Source organism: Macrosteles quadrilineatus, unplaced genomic scaffold (genome assembly GCF_028750875.1).
Source record: "Macrosteles quadrilineatus isolate MER2022 unplaced genomic scaffold, UCM_ALF_1.0 Scaffold_7__1_contigs__length_78375512, whole genome shotgun sequence".
NCBI classification, from domain to species: domain Eukaryota; kingdom Metazoa; phylum Arthropoda; class Insecta; order Hemiptera; family Cicadellidae; genus Macrosteles; species Macrosteles quadrilineatus.
In genome coordinates, this window is record NW_026542600.1 from 58425044 (window position 1) to 58444908 (window position 19865).

General features: G+C 34.7%; 1 protein-coding gene across 1 annotated transcript; it reads left to right on the forward strand.

Annotated features, from left to right (window-relative positions):
- Window positions 1–1470: 1470 nt before the first annotated feature.
- LOC128998403 (protein FAM32A) lies at window positions 1471–18882 on the forward strand. The gene is made up of 3 exons (XM_054424517.1): window positions 1471–1741; window positions 10909–11038; window positions 18399–18882. The coding sequence occupies exons 1-3, from the start codon at window positions 1674–1676 to the stop codon at window positions 18519–18521; spliced, it is 321 nt and encodes a 106-aa protein (XP_054280492.1). The 5' UTR covers window positions 1471–1673; the 3' UTR covers window positions 18522–18882.
- The last annotated feature ends 983 nt before the right edge of the window (window positions 18883–19865 follow it).

The following is a 19865-nucleotide window of genomic DNA, read 5'->3' on the forward strand; positions in this document are numbered from 1 at the left end:
TGAAATAGTCTCTTTTAGTATATGAGCATATTCCTGTAATTTATATAAATTCTGTATTTTAGCTCGTCCAACTATACGAGCTTATTTCTGAATTAAAAAATAATTTGTACGCTTGGCTCATAGGCACTATGATATGCAGAATAAGTGAACCCTCTTCATTTACCTATTTGATATTTTCGATAGGCTCGTACAGTACTAGTAAGCCTGTAGTGATCGTATAGACTATGATCTGTAGAGTAAACTGATCCATGTGTTTTAAGAATTGCATATTTGGAGGCTCATAGTGTCTATGATTCGTAGTGTAAGTGAACCCTGACCACTCGCGCCACATCAGCCTCAGAGACAGGAGAAAGCACCATAGATGAGACCGGACCTCCAGATACATTTGTGGCAAGCGATGGAATTTTGAAAAGGAGATTTGGTAATGCCACCGATGAAAAGTATTGATTTAATGTATTTGCCACTTGGTTTGAATCCTTGATTATTTGACCATTAACGTCAAGTGATATTTTTTCAGTATATTTGTCTACATGACTTTCCAGGCTGATTTGGGAAAAATACTACTATTTTGTAATGCTTTTTCTACATCCATAGGCTTTTGTTGCTTTAATTACTTTGCTATAGATTATTATTTTATAATTACTAAAAAAAGTCATAACATTTTCATTTTGAGTTTGAATGTAAATTGAATGGAACAATTATAGTTTTTTTCTCGTAATACCAAAATACCGCGAAATCCAACGGATTACTTGGACAGGTTTCTTTGGTTTAATTTTTGTAAATGGGCAACAATTATTTAAATGAAAATTAAAACATTATTGTCAAAAGCCTTAAACGCGTCATCAAATTGTGTATATTTTTTTAGAAACTGCCATTTTTTCAGTTATCTATAACCTAGTTTATCCAAATAAACCTATCTAATCATAAATAATAACTCGTAAACTAGCTATATAACCAAACAGTGAGACACAAATAATGAGAAACTAACCCTAAAATAATATAAATAAATTGTAAACAAAACACGACATCTACAGAAACCCGGACAGAACTAACAATCAAATTGGCTTCAGCTGCTTTATAAGGATGGGAAATCTACTAAGGAACAATGAGCGCGTTCTGGGAACATGTACCGGTGCACCGGTGCAGATAAACCGGTGACTTACTCATCGGTACCGCCCATACCGCCCCGGGGCAAGAGTCAAGAACGCGCTCTATGTTTTATCTATGCTAGAGGCATTTTTCCGGCAACAAATTAGAGAAAGAAAAAAACTAACAAACATACAGCACAGAAATAGAAATAGACTAACCAACGAGGAGTATGTTTAATCTATGATACAGCCAAAAGGTCCCACTTTGCCACAAAGTATAAATTCAAATTTAATTTTAGGCTTCATGATATAGTCCTGCAAGTAAACTGGAAGAAAGAAAAATATGCGATGCGAATAATAAGAACAAGAAGCAACGTAAACAACAAGTAAAGTAAAGTAATAAGTAACGAAGTGAAAGTAAACAAGCAAAGCAAGTAACAAGTTAAGTAAAAGTAATCTAAGCAAGCAACTAGAAACATAACATAAACTGTTGTTGTTTTTGGCTTGTTCCTTATAACAACGCGATTTCTAAGGAAGTCGAGAGTATTGATTTATTTTCTCGAATTCGACACCCCTTGATTCACTATGGCAGATGATTACGAAGCTGTAATTAAAGGACCATTGAAGCTCAAAAATGAATCCGGTGTGAAAAAGTGAGTGACAATGTTTCATAATAGCCTAATAAATACTTTTGGGTTGAGGATAGACCTTTCCTTTTATTTATTTATCCAAACAGAATGATGACTTAATGTGAAGTCAAGAGAGTTGGCATAGCAATGACTTATAAGACTAAATCATTAAACATTTTATTTGCTGACCATTAAATACATACTGTAAATAGCCTACAATAGACTAAGTCATATCAAGCAATACAATTTAACATGCACCAATCAAACAACATCAAATAATAAAAAGCAGACGAAGCGAGTCTGGCAATCAGCCAAGCAAATGACCACTTGGTAATGATTTAGTATAGGTGTCCTACTATAGGTCGGCCGCTTAGAAAACGACCTCCTCCAGCATTGGTTTAGCTTTAGCGCGCAGGTCGTTTTCTAAGCGGCCGAACTATAGTCAATAAGCTCTGTACAGAACTTATTGATAACTTAGGCCTAGATCAAGTAGTCTTATGAGTCATTATTTATTTATTTACAGTAGATCCTCTTTAATCCGAACTAATTGGAACCGGGGGTAGTTCGGACTAGTGATAGTTCGGATTACAGAACATATTGTTGTTTTTACATAACAATAGCTAAGGAAAAGTTAAAAATGCTTTATAAAGTAAAATACAGAGTTTATTTAATACAGTAGTAAACATAGGGAATAATCAGTACTGTACATTACAATTGAAATAATTACGGTGCTTACATCAATAAATACAGTATACAATAAAAAACTACTGTACTGTGTATAGAGTACATTAATGAGACGTTCGGATTAGTGGACGTTCAGATTACAGGGGTTCGGATTAAAGAGGTTCTACTGTATTTATTTATTCATTTATACATGCCAACGGCTAAGCCAATACATAGATGTAAACAAGCTAAACAATAATTCAATACTCAATAGAATACTAATACATACCGGTAGATGAAAAAAAAAACAAGCTGAACAATACAATACTCAATAGAATACAATATAAATAATCTGACAATGAATAAGTTTTTATTAATAAGTTAGTCATTACTAACTTGACCAACTCTCTTGAATTCACATTGAGTGATTAGGCCTATTCCGTTACGATAAATAAATAAAAGGAAAGGTCTATCCTTGACCCAATTAAGTTACAACTAGCCTAACATGCCTATTTTTCAATAAAATCTTCAATGAAATGAAATCTGGGATCATATTAGGTTATGCTAAAAAAAAGTAGCCAAGAATAGGCATAACTTATATAGTTCTAATTGATTTATAAGTGTTTAAATCGTAACCCTTCCCGGACGGGCGGAATCGTGACATAGAACAGAAAAAATAGGCTATAGGAAAAAATAAAAATTTATTTTCCTTTTTTGTGTTTTTTATACAAGTATACATCAAATAAGCACAATGGAACACTTCATAACTTACTGTCAAAATAATTGTTTACTCATCTTTAATCATGCAGATATATGCGCTACTTACCCCTCTGTGAATGAGTAGAAAAGCAGCGGATATATCCGCCACCCGTCTTTGAAGATATGACCATGACAACGATAGGCAATAAATAAAGAACAAAATGTAAACAATAAATAAAGACAATGTAGTGTTGAGCACGAAAGGTCGAGGGGGGAGCGTAGGAGAGGTTGGAGGTGTGCGGGAGAGGGATAGGCGCGTTAGAGAGGGGGGAGTGCGGGAGTGAGTGCAGCCATGGAGAGAGCAGGAAAGTGGCGCTTTGGTACAGTAGAGTCCCGCAAACTCGGCGTAATGTAGACTGGAAGGGTGCCGAGTTTGTGAAATGCCGGGTTATCGGGAACTAGGGTTAAAAAGTAAGAACAATAAAATTTTTAAGCTTTTTAACTGTCTCTTTTATTTATATTTATATTAAAAGTTAGTAATAAGTCATGAGATATAGTACAACATATCCTTGGTACGAGCTGCGAATGATTTGACTTGTGCTGGCTTGAGTAGGTACATGTTTAACTCGGACTCAAAATCACTAATTTTCTGAGCCAGGTGATGGCCGAGTTATCCAGACTGCCGGGTTATCGAGTGCCGAGTTAGCGGGACTCGACTATACCGCGAAACATCTGGTTACGGCTTAAGCACCTGCCAGTCTGTCTGAAGAGAAGGCGGATATATCCGCTTCCTGTCCGGAACATCAAAAACCATAAGCGGATTTATCCGTCACCCGTCCGGGAAGGGTTAAGGTTTCTTTATTCTAGGCTACATCAACAAAATTGTGACCAATGTGCCTTTAGCTTGCCTTAAACTTTAGCCAAATTTGGTCTGCTGTAGGCTTAGTCTCTATTTAGTTCACTCATGTGTGTGGCTTATGTGTTACACACCCACAATACCCGCAGAGCCCCAGACCTTGACATGCCTCGGTGCCGACTTGCACAGACAATGAGGAGTTACCCGCGTTCTGCAATTAGGGTATTCAACACCTTGCCTAAACGAGTGCGTGACATGGACCTGCCAGACTTTAAGAGGGAGATACGTGATGGACTGCTGAATAGGCCTTTGTACGCCTTGCATGAGTTGGAGAGTGAACCCCTTTTTTTAACGTGACACGTCCGCCACAAAAGTAGAAGTAAAAGTATATGTAGATATTTTTTAATGGTTTTATAGTGTTTATATGTAAATAGTAACATGACGCAATCTATCCGACATGTCGGTCAACGATGTAGAAGACAAGTATTCAAGTAAGTAAGTAAGTAAGTTAAGGGGCTAGTAAACTTCAAGCCCTTGATTTGCCGCATTGCAACACCAGACTTCTGGGCTTCTGTTTCAATAGCCTAGGCCCTAATTATTTACGTACACTCAGGCCTATAAAGGCAAAACTTTGATTGGCTTAGGCCTAATCAGCTGTAGTCTATCGTATTATCGATTTTTAGGCCTACAATTGATAACGTTCGAAGATCTGATGAAGTACCGGTACGATAGTTTTGCCCACATAAAATCCCTTAAGCTAGCTTACCTACTTATCTAACCTAACTTACCAAAGTCTGAAATGAAATGATATTCATATAACTTATCTATAGACATTAACTTATATAAATGTATGAGACACAGTTAAAATGAGGTATACAGTCTGTCCCGTAACTCTCTGGACACATGTTATATTGTTATTACTTAGGTCAAGACAAACACATTTCACCATAAGACATAAGATCAATTGATTTCCTTTATAGGTAACTTTAAGTACAAAGTCATTGGAAAACGTGTAATTAGTAGCCTACATTATGAAATATACATTAAAGACTCGCCTTTGGCTCGCTGGGGGCAGGCCCCCTTTTTTGGTTGGGGGTAAATACAAACGGGCCATGGTGCAAGACCTACAATTGAGCCAAATTTCAGATCTTTAGCTAATCTAGAAGTGGGTAAAATTGATTTAGACCGATGCACCTGTAAGAATAAGATTGGGGGGGGGGGAGTTGTATTTGTAAAATGTCACTTTTTGAAAAGGGCGCAAGATCTACAATCATGCCAAATTTCAGATATCCAGTTAATCTAGAAATTGGTAAACGTGATTTAGACTTATGTACCTGTAAGAATAACATTGGGGGGGGGGATTTAATATTTGAGGGGGGGGGGGTTGTAAATACGATACGGGGATAAAACCTTAAGTAAAACAGAGTAAATACAAAATATTAAAATAGCTGTTTGAGAAAAACGTGTTTTGTTGTTTTTAGGTCCGCCATTTTGGATTGTTGTGGTGGGGGGCGAAAATTTGAAATCGGTCTTTTGCATAATTCACCGTTAATTAAAGATCCCATACTAGAATACTACCAAATTTCAAGTCTCTAGCACGTCTCTAAACGAATCAAATGAGCATACAAAAAAACCGTGTTTTGTCGTTTCAGAGGTCAACCATTTTGGATTTTTGGTAGGGTTAAAAATTGAAAATGGGACTTTTGCAAATTTCCCCGTTAATTTAAGATACCATACTACGTTACTACCAAATTACAGGTCTCTAGCACGTTTCTAAACGCTTCAGATGACCATAACAAAGTCATTAAATTTCAATGTTATCCTCCATAAGAATAACAAGGGGCTCGTAAAAACTTTAAATTTCGACATTAAAATTACGTTTTTTGGGTCAAGGAGTAAAATTACGAAATACATGTAATGAGTAAAATGTAAAGTTCACTAAGAAGAAAACAAAGAATTAATAATATTTGCAAAAATTAATTATTTAGGTATGAAAAATAGCAAAAACGTTGAAAATATGAATAAAATTTACCAAATTTCGAAAAGTAAGCGTTTTTTGAAGGTTGAATGAGTGCGATTTTTGAAAAACGCTTACTACTGTCTTGTAGAAAATTTAATTCCGAACCGACGATTTTCCTTCAGATCTTTTCTACCTCTCACCGTTTTCGACCTAAAGCCGTATAAAATAAATGTGTTTTGTCGTTTTCAGAGGTCCGCCATTTTGGATTTTTGGAGGGGATAAAATTTGAAAATTGTACTTTTGCAAATTTCACTATTAACTTAGGATCCATTATTAGAATAGTACCAAATTTCAAGTCTCTAGCACGTTTCTAAACGATTCTTTTGACCATACCAAAGTCATTAAATTTCAATCTTATTCTCCATAAGAATAACATGGGGCTCGTAAAAGTGGCAAAAAACCTTCAAATTTTGAGATTAAAATTAAGTTTTGGGGGTCAAGAAGTAAAGATACAAAAAAAATTAAATGAGTAACATATAAAGTAAATTAAGGAGAACACAGAGCATTTATAATATCTGCAAAAAGAAATTATTTAAATATGAAAAAATAGCGAAAACCGGTAAAAATTTGAAAGAAATTTACCAAATTTTGAAAGTAGGGCGTTTTTTGAAGCTGAAGGAATGCGATTTTCGGAAAACGCCTAAGAGGGTTTTGTAGAAAATTTAATTTCCTTTCGCTAAGATTCTTTCAAATCTTTTCTAGCTCTTACCGTTTATTATAATTTATAATTTATCTTATTTATAATTTATTACTATACCAGTGATCCGGAGGCTAACAACATGAAATTCAACTTACTAGATATTTAAACTTCTCATAATTACTACAACAAACTTGATAATTTCCACAATATAGCAAATTTAATAAGTAATATACAGAATTGTGGGCTGAAATGAAAAATGAAATGAAAAATCATTTATTTATACAGGCAAAGTTAGGGCCACATGGCCCTTTCTTACACTTAACCTGTACCTGTACTTAACCTGGGCTGGAGAAACATGTGATATTAAAACCGTTACGGACCAACTAGGACATGAAATATGTGAAACAGGCATATGTGTGTGAAATGTGAAACACTTGGCAGATTGGCGTATGCTAAATTAAATCTATATCACAGATAATACACAACATTTACTTACGTACACAGGCTGACCACATAGACTTACACACTCACCAAAGATTCACTCACGGATGACATTTAAAACCTGTCTTGGAGCGGTGTCAATCGAGCGAAATGTTCTCGGCAACGGTTCGTCTTTCGAGCTGGTGTGATTTTAAATCAATTGAAAATCCGTCATGATAATTTACTATTCAATTAGAGATAGACATTTGCGACCAGTTCGACGCATGTACAATTTCCCCTCAAGAACGCAACATCAAACCGGCAATTTCAAATCAATTCGACTTATAGGCCTAACTAGGACACTTCAAACAGTCAGCAATCCGGTGATTTATTGACATTTACTGTCCTTTCGACGCACATAAAAATTTCTCCAGAACGCAATTTTCCAAGCTACGAATAAAATATTGATAACATGGTCCAAATACTGGTGACACGACCTACATGATGTCTCTACTCGAAGTGAAGGATGAACGGCTTGTCGCTTTCAAACTTTTGGTCTTTGTTTATTGTATCACTCCGCGTTTCGTTGCAGATTGGATCATTTGTCTGCCGTGTTTGGCGCGGATTTGGAATGTTTGAATTCAAAATCGGCACACCTTTTACATTGTCTAAATAAATATATTTAAATAACTTCTTGATCAGCATTGTACGTGTTATTAAATTCACGGAATGTAAATAAAAGAAATGTCTTTATAAGACTTTAAACATATATTTATGACTAATTATGGCAAAAACGTACCTTGTCAGACAATCCTTGACATGTTTTGAATTGTCGAAATTTAACTTGCTACATGTTTCGGTGGTTCTTCAATTCCACCATCTTTAGGCACACAAAAATATCCACTTCTTGAGGTGTCGTCAGAATTGTTACATACATTTAACACAAACGCAATACACGAAACGATTAAGTACGATAACAGATAGGCCTATCAACTTATGCGCGTACATTGTCGCGGGCGGGACTAGAAGTAGACACTTCTAGGGCTCGACATTCTTTGTGAACAGAATGACACAGTTTTAAGCTCTGTATAGCAGACATGTACGTTTCACTGTGTGTTTAACAAAATTTGTAATCCATCGAATCTCATGCCGCATGCAAGATAAGGTCAGTAATACGTTATTACCACGAGAAACATGACTGAAGTTTGTGATCCTGATGCAATGATACCGAGTTAAAGTGCAGAAATAGTCTAGGACTAGAGAGTTTACAAATTGCCGTGAAACTGTTCATGTAGGAAGGAATTGGGTTTTTGGTGGGTTCCTTTAAGTAGTCTTCTGTAAGAAGTCTGGGTACTTCTTACAGAAGAGTACTTAGGGGAAAAAGGATTTGACTGCCATAACCCATTTACACTCCATAACCCATTTCACACCTTATTCTTACTTATTGCAGTAGGGTCATAGCCTTCAGTCATCTGGCGATGAATAATGGCATCAAATCAATTTCCTGTAATCAAAAACGTAATACAGTAGAGTCCCGCAAACTCGGCGTAATGTGGACTGGAGTGGTGCCGAGTTTGTGAAATGCCGAGTTATCGGGAACTAGAGTTAAAAATAAGAACAATACGCTTTTAAATCATTTTAGCTGCCTTATTTATTTATATTTATAAATAATATAAATAAATACAAGTCAGTATTAAGTCATCAGATATCGTACAATAAATCCTTGGTACGAGTTGCGAATGATTTGACTTGAGCCCATGTTTAACTCTGACTCAAAAAATCACTAATTTTCTGAGCCAGGTGATGGCCGAGTTATCCAGACTGCCAGGTTATCGAGTGCCGAGTTTGCGGGACTCTACTGTATAGACCTTATCACGCACATTGCGAGAGATTCGATGGTTTGAAAAAAAAAAATAATAAAAACAGTGAAGCGCACATGGTAACTACAGAGCTAGAAATTGTGTCAATCTGTTCACAAATGATGCCAGTTAGTGGCGAGGAATCTTGACAATGATGTTACCTTTATAACTCAACTTAACATGCAAAACCTTTATAAATCAAGCTCGAAACCTATTTATATGAGTAACTGTGATAGTAAAATAAAATAATTTATCATTCATACAAATGGCTTACTGTATCGCAAAATCAATCCTGATATAAGATTTTTTTTCCATCATTAAACATTGTGTTCATACTGTTTAAACTCCCTGTTCTTATATCTTTTCTTATTGATTAATTAACCTTCAGCCTCACTTTCCTGGTTCTTCAAAATCTTCAATAAAGTGTTTCGCGGAACTCCAAATTCCCTGGCGATTTCACCTTTTTAGCGAATTTCCCTATAGGGAAGTAGCTATTACCGTAGGTGGCACGGTAAGACCTAGACCCGGGACCGATTTACTTTTTCATTTTGATGTCCCCAGAGGCCAAAAACACCATTCGTTCAAATTTTTATATATGTATATATATATATATATATATATATATATATATATAGACTTATATATATATATATATATACGTCCGTGAACGCGATAACTTGAGTAATTTTTGTCCGATTTTGATGAAATTTGGTTTAAAGGTGTAAAGCGGGATAAACTTGAATGAGTTCGCGAACCAGCATGATCGGACCATGGGAACGGGGCTTTACGGGGGGTTTTATGGGGTAAAAATTGGTTTTTCTCACTTTTGACCCTCAAAACACAAAATTTCCCGATTTCTCTTTTGATCTTTTTAAAGAGCTTAAAAAAACAAATAATTTAGTATATAAAAGTATTTTTGTTCGATTATTAGTAACGGAGAAAATTAAAAAAATTGTAAATTTAAAATTCCCATGTTATTCTTATGGAGAATATTGTCAAATGTTGTAGTTTGCTTGTTTATGGATATATTTTGATCAAACTTGGCAAATTTATTTATTTTGTACTAAGCTATCAATATTTTACTCAAAAACACACTTTATTAGTTTCCTTGTAGCAGCAAACCTAGGTACTCGTTAAACCTAATGTTATATTAAAATATATTTAACTGAAAATCAATTCAGACAAATGGAAATTCGCTTAGTCGGCAGGTTTGCTGCGGCGGGGGTATTTCTTTGACCAATCGTCAACTGCCTTAATCGATCCTCTTTTTTCAACGTGTGTCAATGTTTTACACATACGCTTAACTGACAACATGACATTCGATGTGCACAAAATAATCTCAATAAGGGTCTCAATAAGTCTAATGTTACTTAAATAAGGAGTTAATCTGATATGTTTAAGGGAATATTTCAGTGACAATCCAGTCAGGCAAATGGGAATTCGCTCAGTCTTCAGTTTTGCTTTGATGTGGCCAATGTGGGGATTTTATATTTAATTTTTCTTGGTTTCAACACACTGAGATGGTGTTATCACTGGGGTGTAAAGGCAAGTGCTTGGTGTGCATACTACCATGGTAGGCCTATAGGAGGGAAGTAAAAATATTGGTTTTGTTAATAGGTACAAATTTAAATGTTTTCGAAATAACCCTTAAAGATAGGACAAAAGGTGTGAGGACTAAAAAATATATTTTTTTGTCTTCTTAAACTTCTGTTCCAACAATATTTGTATGAGCAATGGTTAGTGAAAAAAATATGGTAAAAAAAGTGAAAATCACAGGTTGCACGAATATTGACTTTAAACATGTTACTGGGTGTTAGTACTACCGATACAAATATAAAAAGTTCCCCCATTTAGGGATTTATTTTCAGGTAGAATTGTATTTTTATCTACGACTGGACTATTACTAATCAGAGAATTTTGTGAAATTAATGCCATGCTAATGGCCTTTTGTGAATAACATTTTTACCCACTCTTTCAAGCAAATACTTTTCATTCATATTTTCTATAAATATTTTTTTTATATTTGACTTTCAGGAAGAAAAAGAAGGACAAAAGCCAGAAGAAACTGCTTGAACAAGTCATGGCAGAAGCGACTAAGGAAGAAAAGTCAGAAGTGAAGCTAACCAAGGCTGAAATTTCATTTCAAAAGATGCAAGAGAAAACGGTAAGTATTAAAAGTGAGACTAAGTTAAGTGTGTATCTCAATAGTAAAGGGTGTTTGGGAAACAGACATTTTGATATCCATGCACACTATTTTAGTCAATGTTTTAGAGGATCAGTAGAATTAGGTACCTCAATTAATCTTGGAAAAAGGGCATCTGACTTCAGCTTGCGTCCTCCACAATAAGTCCTGGAAACTACCATAATTACAGTTCAACCAAAACGGGTTCAACCAAGATGGGTCTCTACTAGCCGAACTAAAACATTTGGTAGTTTTGGTCGTAGTTGTGACATTTCAAATAAACTTTCAACCAAATAAATAAGAGAATTAATTTATTTTAACAGAAGAGTTATAAGTGTACATTCCTCTAAAAACCCAATGACAAGAAACCCAATGACAACATCAGCTGTCGCTACAAACATACGGGTACCGGTTATTGACAGTCCAGGGGGGTAGAGGTGAGTGAGTAGCAAGACACAAATGTTTTTACAAAAGTATCCCTTTTAAAATACATGACTAGACTCACATTACACAAAACTCTCCCCTCATACCTTCAAATTATGAAAGCTATGGTGTTTACTATAGATAATACTACTTACGTATGCCAGTAGGTGTCAATTGTGTTTAATTATGCTGTACATGTTTCAAGCCTAATACGGCTCATCTTCAGCAGTATTAACTATAATTGACACCTACTGGCATACGTAAGTAGATTATTATCTATAATAAACATTTTAAAGGTGTCAAGGCTGATTAATTTGATATGAAAGCTATGGTATTACTATTAATCTTGGCCATGATCCTTTTTCATAGGTTGAAACCATCTTGCAACTCACACGCTTCCTCTATCACCCATTCCCTGCTATCGCTATCCTCTTACATAACTTTTAAAATAACACACAATAAAAAGCAGGGCCGATTTACCGAATAGGCATGGTAGGCACGTGCCTAGGGAGCGAGGCAATTGGTTTTTGTTGGGGGCGCCAAAAATTGGGAAAATTATGGTGGCTGTAGAGTTGAACCTCTTTAATCCGAACTAATTGGGACCGGGGGTAGTTCGGATTATTGAATAGTTTGGTTTACAGAACATATTGTTGTTTTTAACAAGCTTTTTAATAACAAAGCTAGGGAAAAGTAAAAAGTGCTTTATAAAGTAAAATACAGTGTTTATTTAATACAGTAGTTGTGGTCAACACAGTCAAATTCCCTGGACAGGTCACAGAACACCCCAGCAGTACTCTGCCCCTCATCCAGCGCCTCAGAGACCATGTTGACAAATTTTGTTAATGCCTTTGTGGTTGATTTATTTTTCCTGGATCCAAATTGTGATTGTGAATATAGATTGTTCAGTTCTAAGTAATTAATTAATTACAATTAATTAAATTAATTGCAATTAAGCGGAAATTAATTGCTTTCTTAAAGATTTCTGCAAAGTTGCTTAAAATAGAAATTGGTCTGTAATTATTAATATCTGTTCTTTTTCCTTTCTTAAAAATTGGGTTTACTTCTGATATTTTAAGTTTATCTGGAAATTTACCTGACAAAAAACATTGGTTAACTATTATGCTAATAACCGGGGCGATTAAGTGTTGGGACAGTTTAATTAACCTCGTTGGAGCCTCATCCTAACCAACAGAGCCAGAATTGCTTAGGCTCTTTATAATTTTGGCTATTTCTGAGCCCTGTGTTGGGCAAAGGTCCATCAAAACTGGAAATGACAAAGCTGATGGGGATTTGATGTCTGTGAAAGACGGGGCCGGGACATTTAAAATATCAATTGTGTTTGTGAAGTGATTGTTGAAGCAAGATGCCATGATCCCTGGATCATCTATCAAACTACCCTCAACTTCTAATTGCACATCTTCAAATTTGTCATTTTTTTAAATTCCTATTTCTTTCTTGACTACAGACCAGGTGGTTCCCATTCTATTCCTTGCATTGACAATGAAATTATTGTTTTCTATTCTTTTACTCTTATTTACTAAAGCTTTACATTTTTTCCTACATATTTTGTATTTTAACTTTGAATTTTCATCATTAAATTCCTTAAATTGAACATGTAATTGCCTCTTCTTATGAGCTAACCTCTTTATTTCATCTTTGACCTATAAAGCCTTGGATTCTTTCCTTTCTATGAATAGTTTTAACGGAAAACACTCATGCATGGATGTCAGAAATAAATTTAGAAAACTATCATAACTACTATTGCACAATTCTAAAAGAGTCTAAATACTATAATCCCGCATATGTAACTCACTGGGGGATACAAATTCTAGACCACTTCTAGATGAGCTAGAGACTTGAAATTTTCGGTGTTTTGTAGGTCTAGTGCCCAAACCCCCGGGAAAATTCCAAAAAGTTACATTTTTAAATTTTAACCCCCCCGAAATTAAGGGTTCCCCCCCATGTTATTCTTATGGGGAATATTATTAAAAATGGCCGACTTTGGTGTGCCCATCTGAACGGTTTGGAAACGTGCTAGAGACTTCAAATTTGCGTAGTATTGTACTATGAAATCTTAAATTAACGGTGAATTTCGCAAAAGTCCCATTTTCAAATTTTAACCCCCCAAAAATCCAAAATGGCGGACCTCTGAAAACGAGAAAACACGTTTTTTTCAACCGGATGTAGCTCGAAAACGGTAAGAGCTAGAAAAGATTTGAAAGTATATCCAGGAACAGGAATTAAATTTTATACAAAACCCTCTTAGGCGTTTTCCAAAAATAGGACTCCTTCAGCTTCAAAAAACGGCCTCCTTTCAAAATTTTGTAAATTTCATTCACATTTTTTACGGTTTTCGCTATTTTTTCATATTTAAATAATTTCTTTTTGCAGATATTATTAATGCTCTGTATTCTTCTTACTTTACTTTATATTTTACTCATTTAATGTTTTTTTGTATCTTTACTCCATAACCCCCAAAACTTAGGTTTAATGTTAAAATTTAAAGGTTTTTTACAACTTTTACAAGCCCTATGTTATTCTTATGGAGAATAACATTGAAAAATGCCGACTTTAGTATGCTCATCTGAACCACTTAGAAACGTGCTAGAGACTTGAAACTTGGTAGTATTGCAGTATGTGATCTTACATTACCGGTGAAATTTCCAAAAGTCCCATTTTCAAATTTTAACCCCCCCAAAAATCCAAAATGGCGGACCTCTGAAAACGAAAAAACACTTTTTTTTCAACCGGATGTAGCTCGAAAACGGTAAGAGCTAGAAAAGATTTGAAAGGATCTTAGCGAAAGGAAATTGAATTTTTCTACAAAACCCTCTTCGGCGTTTTCCGGAAATCGCACTCCTTAACCTTCAAAAAATGCCCTACTTTCAAAATTTAGTAAATTTCTTTGAAATTTTTTACGGTTTTCGCTATTTTTTCATACTTAAACAATTCTTTTTTGCAGATATTATTAGTGCTCTGTGTTCCCCTTAATTTACTTTTAAATTTTACTCATTTAATGTTTTTTTGTATCCTTACTCCTTAACCCCCAAAACTTAGGTTTAATGTCAAGATTTAAAGGGTTTTACCACTTTTACAAGCCCCATGTTATTCTTATGAAGAATAACATTGAAAATGGTAAACTTTGGTGTGCTCATCTGAACCGTTTAGAAATGTGCTAGAGACTTGAAACTTGGTATTATTGTAGTAGGGGATCTTATATTAATGATTAAATTTGCAAAAGTCCCATTTTCAAATTTTAACCACGCCAAAAATCCAAAATGGCGGACCTCTGAAAACGATAAAACAAGTTTTTTTCAAACGGATATAGCTCGACAACAGTAAGAGCTAGAAAAGATTTGAAAAGATCTTAGCGAAAGGAAATTAAATTTTCTACTGAACCCATACAGGGTTTTCCAAAAATCACACTCCTTAAGCTTCAAAAAACGCCCTAATTTTAAAATTTTGAAAATTTATTTCAAATTTTTACCGTTTTTCGCTATTTTTTCATACTTAAACAATTCCTTTTTGCAAATATTATTATTGCTTTGTGTTCTCCTTACTTTACTTTAAATTTTACACATTACATGTTATTTCGTAACTTTACTCCTTGACCCAAAATACTTAAGTTTTTACCACTTTTACGAGCCCCATATTATTCTTATGCAGAATAAGATTGAAATTTAATGACTTTGTTATGGTCATCAGAATCGTTTAGAATCGTGCTAGAGACTTGAAACTTGGTATTATTGTAGTAGGGGATCTTATATTAATGATTAAATTTGCAAAAGTCACATTTTAAAATTTTTAACTCCCCAAAAATCCGAAATGGCGGATATCTAAAGACGATATAACACGTTTTTTACAGCAAAAACTAAAAAGCAATAGGAGCTATCCAAGATTTGAATGGATTTTCATGTTCAGGAATTTAATTTTCTACAAAACCCTTACACGTGTTTTCCGAAAATTTCTCCCCTTCACCCCTAAAAAACGTCCTACTTTCAGAAATTGGTATTTTTCAAATTTTTACCGGTTTTCGCTATTTTTACATACTTAAATAATCACTTTTTGCAAATGTTATTAATGCTTTGTATTTTCCTTGGCTTAATTTCGGTTTTAATCATAGATGTTTTTTCGTAACTTTACTCCTTGACCCCCAAAACTTAAGTTTAATATCAAAATTTAAAAGGTTTCACCAGTTTCACGAGGTAATAATAGACTCTTTACCTTTTCTGTATGCACAAGGTTATTAAAACTATACAAAGTTTACTGTATTAGAGCTAACACCAAGGTATGAATATAATAAGGACCATTTTAAAAGCCCCCCCCCCTCTCGAAATCCCCCTTATATCTATCCTATAGCCACCACAGATTCATCGGTCTAAATCACGTTTACCAATTTCTAGATTAGCTAAAAATCCTGAAATTTGCACCCTGTCCCCCTGTGGCACATTTGTACTTACAAAATTTTACCCCCAATTTTCGCTACTTTTCCCAATCTAAGTAAATTCTTTTTGCAAACATTATTAATATTTTGTATATACTCTGGTTTACTTAAAGATCAACTTATTCACTTTTCAATCTACTCTAATATATATTGTGAAATAATTATTACTTCAATATCGATTTTCGCTATTGCAATGCCAATTATATTATCACTTCGTTTGACCAAATACTCAGTTGTAAGCATACTTTACCAACATATTCTCCTACCGCAACATTATAATTGATTTTCTTATAAGGGGTTCTTTAAGTTTGAGATTGATATTGCCAGCCTCCTCAAATATATTCGTAAATTGTTTTGTTATAAAGCAATATTGACTGTTTCACTGACTGCTTTGTTACCCTCTTTGTTACAACTATACTACTATATACTAATGACGACTAACAGCTAGGGGGCCTGGGGGCGGAGCCCCCAGCGAGCCAAAGGCGAGTAAAACTATATAGCTTTTGATATAGTGCGATAAAAAATTTCTCTGAGTTGTCTGCTTAAAAAAATCTTCGATAAATACTGGGAGCTTTTACTTTATTAAGGAATTTAGGAAGAGTTGATGCAAAGCAACTATGTCAAGATGTTAATTATTTCCTAAGCTTGTGAGATTTTATTTATTTGAAAGATATTTTATTAAATAATTTTGGATGTTAATTTAACTGGAATGTAAGGTTCCAGTTAAATTTTCGTCAAAAAATTCTTGCCATAACTTTTTGAAAATTTGTGTCCTATCAAAGTCGGATTTGCTGCATTAATTTCCTTTTTTAAAGCTCTTTAAAATAATATGCTACTTGATAGGGGTTGCGATTTAAAAATTTTAAACCCTCAGCAACCCCAGTTTGGGGGTGGGGGGTGAATTTCAAAATATCACCAAAAAGTACTTTACATTACCATAGAAACCGTGTATTGAAGCTCATTTGAATATATAATTGTTTGTGCTGAGCTCATTCATTTTATAGCCGGTTAACCAGTTGTTCTTTATTTTTGCCATTAGCTAGGATTTTTTTCCAATCCCGTGGGATCTTGGTTTTAGGACCTCTCATTAAAAACGTATCTCTATACCTATTCCATTCTCTCTCTTTCAATATTTTTAATAGATACATGAAAATAGGTATCCGTAGTAAAGTCTATCTTGGAAAGCGCCTCAAAACAATCTCTGCTAGTTCACCAAAGGTTTCTGTAATATTAGTAAGAGTCTAAAAGTAAGCCATACCCCCAATTACATACATACATTCTTCAATCTTGGGAGGTTCGTCTACTATACCTTTCTTCTCCAAAGCATGCAGCAGTTTGGCCTTTTCAGTTTTTGTTGAACATCCATCGTCAGTGGCTAATGCCCATGGTAGGTCTACTGGACCTAATGGATATGCCATAAGCTTCTCAAGGCTAATATCACGTTCCTGGGACAACAGTAAAACTCCAGCAAAAATATTTCTTTCAGCTCTTATCTCAACTAATCTGTTTTGTGCAGTTGTTTGTAACATCAATCTTCTCTTGAATACTTTTGAATGTTTGAAGCTTTTGTCTCTTAAGTCTCTTACTCATGGAATTTTTGTTCTTTACAATAAATCTGTCTTGCACAAAAGTTTTGTAGGCAGCTTTCCCTAGATTATCTACATTGAGTAAATTGTCTTCCACCCATTCGGGTAAAGGTCTTCCAGATGATAAACAGAACATCTAAGAATTCTGATCACGGTTTTCAACTTTAAGCAGATTAATGTATTGTTCAAAAGTGTCAAGTACTTGTAAAATACTTTGCTCACTTCCTTTCATTTCATGTGCTTGCGTGTCACCGTGAGAACAATCTGATGACTTCACCATACTTGCATTTTAAAATGCTAATTCTAACTATCATGATATTTTCGTGTTTTTCCGGAACATGATGAAATTCACAAGTGGCAAATACCTAAAACTAAAACCTTAAAGTTCATGCCAATACGAGCACCAAAATGTATATTTCAAAAATTCCCATCTTGGGGGTAGGGGAGGGGGGGGGGGTAAAGACCAGCCTCCGCTCTATAACATTATGTTTTGTTTTTAGCTTACACAATAGAATCACCCATTTTAATTGAATGTACTAGAAATATTAAATATGAAAATGACCCACTAGATTTGCTAAGACCTATATATAGTATTAGAAATTTAATACTTTTTTAACTTTGGAAAAAGTATAGCTGTTACTTATTCTCTATTACTGCATTTTAAAGCCTTGTAAGATGGCAAAATTTACATTTTATAGTAAAATTAGTTTGAACAACTTTGAAATGAAAGTAGGTGGTTTTGAGAAAATCTTCTAGCCTATTACTTCCATTTTCTAATGTATAATTTTGTGTTGTTCAGTCACACTCTAAGGCAGTTATTTCAATTTTCATGTCATGCATCTTATGCAGATATCGATTTTTGTTTTAATCCTCGTCATGTTTTTTCCAGCAAAAAGAGCGAATCATGCAGAAAGCATCAATGACCCATAAACAGAGAGTGGAGGAGTTCAACAGACATCTTGACAGTCTCACAGAACATTTTGACATTCCTAAAGTCAGTTGGACTAAATAAACGGGTTCAAATTTAAAGTTGGTATTTTCAGATCTTGTAAACTGTTTGATTTGGAACTCAAATAATGATTAGAATCTAATGAGGGGAATTCCTTTGTTTTCATTATATTCAGATTACTAAATTATGTACATAATTTCTAACAGAATGCTAGATTAAAATGTTTGGTTGTTACATTCAGGTAACAAAGTTTAAAGTTTTTGTACATAGTTCTTAGAGGATAATCTTTTTTTTTTTCTGGATGAAATTGAATAGTTATTTATGTTATGATGTAGATTAGATGTTGTGTCCTTTGCGTGTCTGTGTTGCACCTGTGGTGCAAAAATGTAGATTATTTTTAACCAGTAAAGAGTTTAACTTCCAATTTGAGGTTGATTATTATTTCCTCGCCTCTATAGATAAAAACTTTAGTGTTTGATGTTCTTTTCATGGAGTATCAATAGTCTAAATATAAACAACCCTATGGATTTTCTCTAATTACTTTTTTGTTGGGTACCTCACTTGTTTTTTGTTTTTGTTTTTTTGCTACATACATACAGGGGCGGACTGGCACCTCAATTAGGGCGCCAAGTCTGGCCTTCAGAGGGCGCCCAGGGGGAGCCTGGGTGTGCCACCCCCCAGTAAAAGAGGGATCCGGCAGCTCTCCCCCGTAAAATTTTTTAAAAATTTACTACCCTCAAATAGTTTTTTAGGCTATTTCTAAACTCGCAAAGCTAACTGTTGTAATAGAACGTTTTGCTTGAAGTTAGACCAACTTAAATGTCCTTATTTGTCTGTCCTTAGTAGTACAGTATTATGTTTCTTAAGATTCTTTATTGCTATTTGCTGAGTTTAATTACAAAAACAAGTGGAAGAGCTGTAACATACATTATATTACATATACAATAACATCATTTTATTACATTCTTTGTAAATTACAGTTTGGTTGACATTACGTTTTAGTAAGTGAAACAGTACGTAAGTGACTTTAGACCTGTACAATTTTTTTCAACTCTGCACTTTGTTGACAAAGCTCAAAAAATCAAATCAAACAGTTAGTGCCTCCGTTGGGATTCGAACTGGCCACCTTTAGAACATCAGTCTGGTGCGCTATCCACCACACCACCGAGATCGATAGCTCTGAAACGTATCTTTGCGGTAATGGTGTTCGCTCAAGCGGTGGTGGGCGGTGGTTTTCTGTCGGGAAGGTTTCGTCACCAGTATCGTCTTTCGGGGATGAAACGTGGGCCGCAGGGCGCGCACGCGCCAATTCAGCGTTCAGCGCACTCGTACCAGCGGTGACAGAAATATGAACTACAATCAACATTACCATTCATTATCTAGTTCATTATTCACTTAGCTCCATAC